The sequence below is a fragment of the Anarrhichthys ocellatus genome, unplaced genomic scaffold (genome assembly GCF_004355925.1).
Source record: "Anarrhichthys ocellatus isolate YVR2014 unplaced genomic scaffold, GSC_Weel_1.0 scaffold21, whole genome shotgun sequence".
NCBI classification, from domain to species: domain Eukaryota; kingdom Metazoa; phylum Chordata; class Actinopteri; order Perciformes; family Anarhichadidae; genus Anarrhichthys; species Anarrhichthys ocellatus.
The window spans coordinates 2,072,550-2,079,598 of NW_022280051.1; the positions used below are offsets into that span (position 1 = coordinate 2,072,550).

General features: G+C 44.8%; 1 protein-coding gene across 1 annotated transcript in view; it reads left to right on the forward strand.

Moving 5' to 3' along the window:
• The window catches only part of snd1 (staphylococcal nuclease and tudor domain containing 1), a 153,447-nt gene that overhangs the window by 33,264 nt on the left and 113,134 nt on the right, over positions 1 to 7,049 (forward strand). The window contains exon 15 of the mRNA XM_031858890.1: positions 2,275 to 2,416. Coding sequence (XP_031714750.1) covers positions 2,275 to 2,416 — 142 coding nt within the window. The remainder of the gene's footprint in view (positions 1 to 2,274; positions 2,417 to 7,049) is intronic.

Sequence of the window (7,049 nt, forward strand, 5' to 3'; positions counted from 1 at the left end):
TTTTTTTTTTTTTTTTTTTTTTTTTTTTTTTTTTTTTGTTTTTTTATCTCACAACTCAAAATGCTATCAAACACCAAAAAAATATGCAAAAGCTGTAGCCGTTCAAGTGGCTTTTATGTATCTCTGTACTCGTCGACTAGCTATCTCCTTATACAGTTTGATAAGCCGCTTCACGGTCGACAGTGAATGGACTGAAAATTGAACTTCAGAAACATTAGCATCTCATTGTCTCTCTCAGTTGAGCTCTCTTGTAGAACTCGCACTCGTAGGCTCTAGAGAGACATTTGGTTAATTTAATCAGGCCCTCTTTTTCTGCACTTGTCCTTTTTTTTATTTTAGCTCAGTTGTCCACCAGATTTGTTGGTCATGTACTGTTTAACGCGCCATCGCTTGCATTTGAACAGAGGCATTCAGCCAAGCTATTAAAGCTCTTTTACACCAACGGGACTTTAGTGTCTGGCTAATAAGTGCACATTGCTCCGCTTAACCGCTCTCAGGCGTGATGGTGGACGTTGTCATCATCGTAACCTCCCGGTGTCTTCTCGTGTCAGCAGGACAGATGAATTACTGGACCCTGTAAAAATAATTATGACGGGGAATTGTTGTGCTGACTGAGCAACCCTGTGCTATTTCATCAGGGGTTTAGTGCATTTTATACTTATAACCCCCCCCCCCCTCCCCCGAACTTAACTGGCTAAATTGATCACATTCTATGTGCGGCAATGACTTGGGAGTAGTTTCAAGAGGGAGGTGTTCAATAATTAATTTACTTTAATAACAAAGAAAAAGCAATATATGCCACATCCTACTTCCAACCGGGGGTTTCGCACATCTCACTCATTAAAAGCTGTCCCAGTGACCCAGCGCAGGCTGTGGCTGGCTTTACGTTGCACAGCGATTGCGCTGTGTCATGCGTTTGTGCACCGTGGAGCCCTCCTGAACTCTCCCTTATTAGTGCCAACCCTGTCAGTGGTTTAAGTCACTGCCATTATATGCAGCTGCAACTCCTCCCCCTCTCTTAGCATTTCCAATTGGACGCACACACAGGATTTGCAGCACAGTCCTGTGTGTGTGTGTGTGTGTGTGTGTGTGTGCGTGTGCGTGTGCGCACCAGTTGTTTAGCTAGCTAGGCTAATGTAATGAGCATTCTAAAGGACCAAAATAGCGCATCCTTCCCCTCCCTTCCCCTCTTTTCTTTTCCCTTTTCTCCGGTGTTGCCACACGCCCACACACAGCTGTGCACGTGCACAGGCGCTCCCCCACGTGGGAAATATACACTCTTATAACGTGTACGTTCCTTTAGCTCGGCGGTAAAGGTTTGCTGAAAGGGATTATGTACATTGAGTGGGATGCGGTCACAAATAGAGCCCCGATAGGTTTATAAACGTATAGTGTAGGAGATGAACAGGGGTGGTGGGAGGAGGGTGGATGAAGCACTTGACTCACCTCGTACCTCCAAAGGTTGCATAATGAGGTCCTCTCCTCTCTCATGGCTCTTCATTTTTTTTCTGAACCAACTTAGACCGCACATCCCACTCGCTGCAGGTGCCGAGAATGTGTTTGTGTAAATGGCGGAGTGTTTGGTTCTGTCGTCCTCCCACTCGAGGGGCTATTTTGGACCGGAGTGGGTGGAGTTCAGGTGGTGCATCTCGCGGCTAAATCACTAAACACACGGTGACCGATTGTTGTGCCTTTTTTTTTTTTTTTTTTTTTTTAAATCGTATATGAATCTGCCACTGCATCACCAGCCCTGCCTTGAATACGCAGGATTTAGCTCCGCTTGGAATTTTGGTGCAGGCACAACAATGAGCTCGTGACTCACCCTTGCAGACGGAGATGGAGGCAGGAGGGGAGAGGATTATTTCTGATTGCACGAGCGGACTTCATCAGGCCTGACCACGATTTTGGGATATTCATAAAAAGCCCAAAGATTCTGGTGACAATTAATCCACGTAGTCTGTCTTCAGGATGATCTTTGTCACACTGTGTCAAATACTTTCAATGTTCTATTTTCTAAGAACTTGAAATATTGCCACACTTTTGTTCATTGATACACATTTAATGCATCAGATATCAACAGGTGTTCACAGGATTATCGATGGTGTCTTTGCTTTACAACTGTTTCACAGTTAATTAAAAGAGCCAAATCTAAAAATGTGGTATTCTAATATTAAAAAAATAAGTATCTTACAGGAAAGTTGCATACTTCATAAAAAGGGTGTCGCCTCAAGTATTATCTAAGCTCACCTCTCTTTCCTTTCCTTTGTCCATTAGGATTCGCAGAAAGCCAAGCAGTTTTTGCCCTTCCTGCAGAGGGCCGGCCGGTCAGAAGCTGTGGTGGAGTACGTCTTCAGCGGATCCCGCCTCAAGCTGTACATGCCCAAAGAAACCTGCCTCATCACGTTCCTCCTCGCCGGTGGGTAGAGCTTTTTCTCTGCGCGGGTCATCTAACCTACTCGCTAATGTCTTTACATGCACTATTTGCTGCCATGTGAAAGTTTGTGTGTATTGGAGCAAATACATACACATTGAGACTTCTGCCAACTCGGATAGCAGAGTTCAGGCTGTGGCCACACCTCCCAGCAGGCCATCCTGACGGGGCAAGGGGTTCCACAGTCCGCCCCCGTTCATAACACCAGGGTTGGCATGAAGCACGTGTCCCCTCTGATCCCCCTCCCCCACCTCTGTCTCTCTGCCAAGTTAGGAAAAGAGTCATGACCACCGCGTGTTTAAACTCCAGTGGCTGGGCAGGTGTTGCCAGGTTTTTAAAGCGGTCGAAGCTCGGTGTGACTGGCCTTCTCTTACTCAAAGTGTCTGAAAATGAAGTTGTGCCTTCTGGTGCTCAACAACAGTTAGTTTGTCCTTCTTACCTGAGATCGGTTTCGCTTGTCCGCTACCTGACGCGAGGTAAAGAGCCAGATAATCAACAAAACGCTGCAGCTGTATTTCTTCACAATGAATCGATTAGTCAGGGGGAAATACAATATCCAATAACCCGGGGAGATGTATTCCACTATTTCCTCACATTTGAATAAATGATGAAAATAAAAATAAATTATTTTAGCATTTCCTCTCCATTTGTCCGTGTGAGAAACGGACGTTGGTTCCGAGCGAGATGTAGATGGTGTGATATACAGACTGTTTGTTTGATAGGAGGTCTAGTCGTTTATTTTGGCTCCTCGACCGCCTTGACAGTTTGCGCGAGTAATAAAAACACTGAGACTGTATCTTTGGCAGCCAACAATGATTTGCACATCCTTCCAGATCATGGGAATTGCGCGAATGCTTATCCCTTGCACAAGGAATGATGCTCTTTGTTATAGGCGCAGTAAAAAGCCGTTTCAATCCATCTCCATTTCTGTCATACGTTTTGCAGCCGTACGTTTCCAGTCGGACCAACGCCGTGCGTTTCTGACACTCGGTTTAATTGTGCATGGCTGAATCGTCGATGCATTAATTAATTATGTAATTTGCTTCTGATTGTCTTTGCGATCCACTGATGCTTTTCGTAATTGCATTTTTTTTTTTTTTTTTTTCTTACTGCCGCTACAAGTTTTTTTGTAATGACGGCCAATAAGCCGGCTTCGATATACGGACCCTGTGAGATTATTTATTTTTTAGCACTGGTTTGCGATAATTTGCCCTTAATGGGAGTTCTTAGTGAATGTCAGGTGGGTGTTTACATAGGCGGTCTACTTATGGAACCCTTTTATTAAATCAAAGGTTATTAGAAAAACCAGGAGAAGCACATCGGAGCCCATCGCCCCTGAGCTTATTTGATTAAAGTCGTCCCCAGAAGAAAAGATTCATCTGCTGAACATGAGACGACGCGTATAGTCATTAATACACACATAAGGCCACATTAGCCCTGATGGATGCAAACAATCCCGTCTTATTTTGTGTAATTTTAACCTCTATTCCAGTTAGAGACTTCGGTGCGAGTTATGTTTCATGTCATCCTCATTGTCCCCTTTTTTCCTCCGTCGTCTTGTTTTTCTTTTTCCCTTCAGAGATGAGATCTAACGTTATGTCTGGTGGGCCATGGCCTCGCTGTTTCTGTGCATGTATGTTGCTGTATGCACGGTTCTCCTTTATCTGCTAACTGATGTGAAGCCATACATGAAATACAGCCCCTCATCGCCATCTCTACCTCTAATCTCCCAGCGCTTCCTGTCTCCTTCCACTCTCCCCGTCAAAGTTATCTTTCCCATGTTTTATTCACCCGTCTGCACCACGGGCTGCATTTCTGAAATGACAAACCGCTGATAAATTGGTTGCCACGAGCCTCTCGTGTTTGTCTGTGTACGAAAGCGCCAGACGCCCTTTTGACCTCTTCTCTTTCAACTACCGCGTATCCCCGTCAGATAATGAGTCGCGTTGAGAGCTGATCTCAGTCATGCGTTTCTTTTCCTCCGTGTTTTAAACTTCAATAGGCCTCTCATCGTAGCCGTATCTTACCCGGCTGGATATAGTTATGTACATATTGAAGAGAATACAAAAAAACAATATTTGTTCAAAAGTCAATTGAAAGAATGGAAAATGTCTAGTGACGTTTGTATTAAACTCAACTCTTCTGTTGCGTTATATATGCACGGGGTATATACTTTTAAACAATGTCGTAAGGTATGACCGTAGTACTTTTACGAGATCAAGTATCACAATTATTTCTAATTATCACTTTCATTCGATATTAGGTCGTAAGCTGAGCTCCGTAATTGTAAGTCGCTTTGAGTAAATAATGACTACATGCGGACACGTGGAGAATATATTCAGAGGACGCTGCTGTCAAAACAAGTCTTGCATTAGTCATCTGCTTCATTAGCCCCGTTGTCTTCATACTGTATTCATCAAGGCCACATTTTTATCCTTTAAAAATGTCGTGGGAGGCCATTGAAGAACAAACTGTTTACAGAAAAGCTGCGAATGAAATGATCCCAAGGCAGTAAGTGATGTAACAAAGGCAGTCACAAATTATAATGGCAAACACACAGAACATTGATCTTTGAATGTGAACTACCAGCTTGCTTATAGCCGCCGGTATCTTTTCTCCCTCTTTCAGCCATATTATTTGTCCTGGTTTAATACTGAACCCCATTCACAGTTTGTTTTCCACCGAGGTGCCTCAAAGCCTCGGTATCTTCCTCGCAGATAGTCTCCTTAGTTTTCCGTGATTGGTAAAGACAGTGCTTTAAGAAAGAATATGTGAGGGAGAGGGGGGACAAAGGGGTGAGAGAGCGAGACGCCCATGCTTCAAAGAGGGCCGGAGGTGTGCTTCGGGAGATGAAGGGAAGTTCCCTTTCCTCTCCTCCCACGCCACCTTTCCTTTCTTCTCCTCCTGGCCCGTGTGGTGCCACATCTGTATCTAAGTTTGATAAAGGGTAAAGGAGTCATCCTGTCTCCAAAAGGGAAAGGAGGGCTTCTACGCAGGAAAGGGATTTGAGAATATGGAGGGGGGGATGAAGGAGAAACATGATGAAAGGAGGAAGAGGTGAAGTAAGAGCTGTGGAGGCAGAAAGGACAGGGGAGGGCAAAGAGAAGTGGGTTTAGTAAAGGGCTGACAAAAAGAAAGTACAATTGATGTGGAGTACGTGGGTATAGAGGCCTGTTGAAGCTAAGGGAGACCAAGCGGGGAAGAAGGGCCATAAAAAGTTTACTAGCTTCAATAGCTTTCGAGTTTCCAGCGGAGGCCGTGGCAGGTGAAGCGTACTTTCAAAGTTACTCAGAAAAGGTATGTCGAGCAGCAGCAGTCTGTCAAAAAGATGGAGCACCCATCACTCGGACACAGAGATCTCCAGTGTCGGCAAGAAGCATTCACCATGTGTGGCTTAGTGCCGTGTGTGTGTGTACACCTGTATAGTGGTACACTTCCTGCAGTGTGAGTGCAGGAGATGGAGAAGTGGAGCAGAGAATCTGTAGACTTGTACCCTTAAAAACAGAAAAGTTTAGCACAGTAGCAAATTAAAATGTTCCTGTGCTCTTCCATGACCTCGACATAGAAGTGTGACGGCAGCGCTGCATCTCATCCAGATTCATCAGAGACGCGTTTTAAGGTCCGCCACATAATACAGTTGCTGGTAAGCAGGAAATAATCAGGTCCTAATAACGCTTCACTGTAAAGCTATAAGCTGTGATCTTGAACATAAAGATGGGCCGTGAGCCGCATCGGCCGACAACAAATCAATCATCCGCCGACACTCGCGTCTCACCCCAACTACTGCTTAACCCTAATAAATAACAAATTGCGTTTGCTATGCATGAGAAATAATTAAATGTGAATTTCATTATAGATGATTATGCCTCTGTCTAGTGAAGGTGACATCTGATTTGGGCTCCAGTGTATAACCATAATCTTTAATAAGTAACATTTTACAGCCCACTCCTCACCCGGGTTGCGTTATCCAACCTGCTTTTGATTGAAAGGATCACGTCCTTGAAAAGATGCTGAACTTCTCAACATTCCCCCGTTTATTCTGACAAACCAAATATTACATTTGTAATGTTTAGAACACATTCATACATCAGAGAGAGCCGTGGTGAGATAACGGTAAGACGGAGCGATGTATGGTGAGGATAAAATCTTCCCTACTCATACAGGGAAGATTAATAACATGGCAAGCACATTTAAATGGCATGTCGTACGGGTGATGGAGGCACACTCGCACACCTCCGCAGCTTTTTAGGTCTTTGTTTGTTGGCCTGTCGCTGTGCTAATTACGTCCCGTCAACAGCTTGTCAAAAAAAAAAATCGAGAGATAGTAACTTAATAACATTTAAAAGATGGACGCTAATGGGATTCATGCTGAGCCGACCGCGTCCCGCGAGTATCCATTTGTAGCTGCACACGGTGCCAAGGTGAGAGCTCTATGCATCCGGCAGGTTATGAGCAAAAAGTCGGTAGGCCGATCAATATTTACATTATTGTTATAGGAAAATTGTGACATGATGCATGCGTGTGTAAATTGCAGTGATGACACTAATGGCACAGCAGCCGCACATCACCATATCTCCCCCCCCCCCCCCCCCCCCCCCCCCCCCCCCCCCCCCCCCCC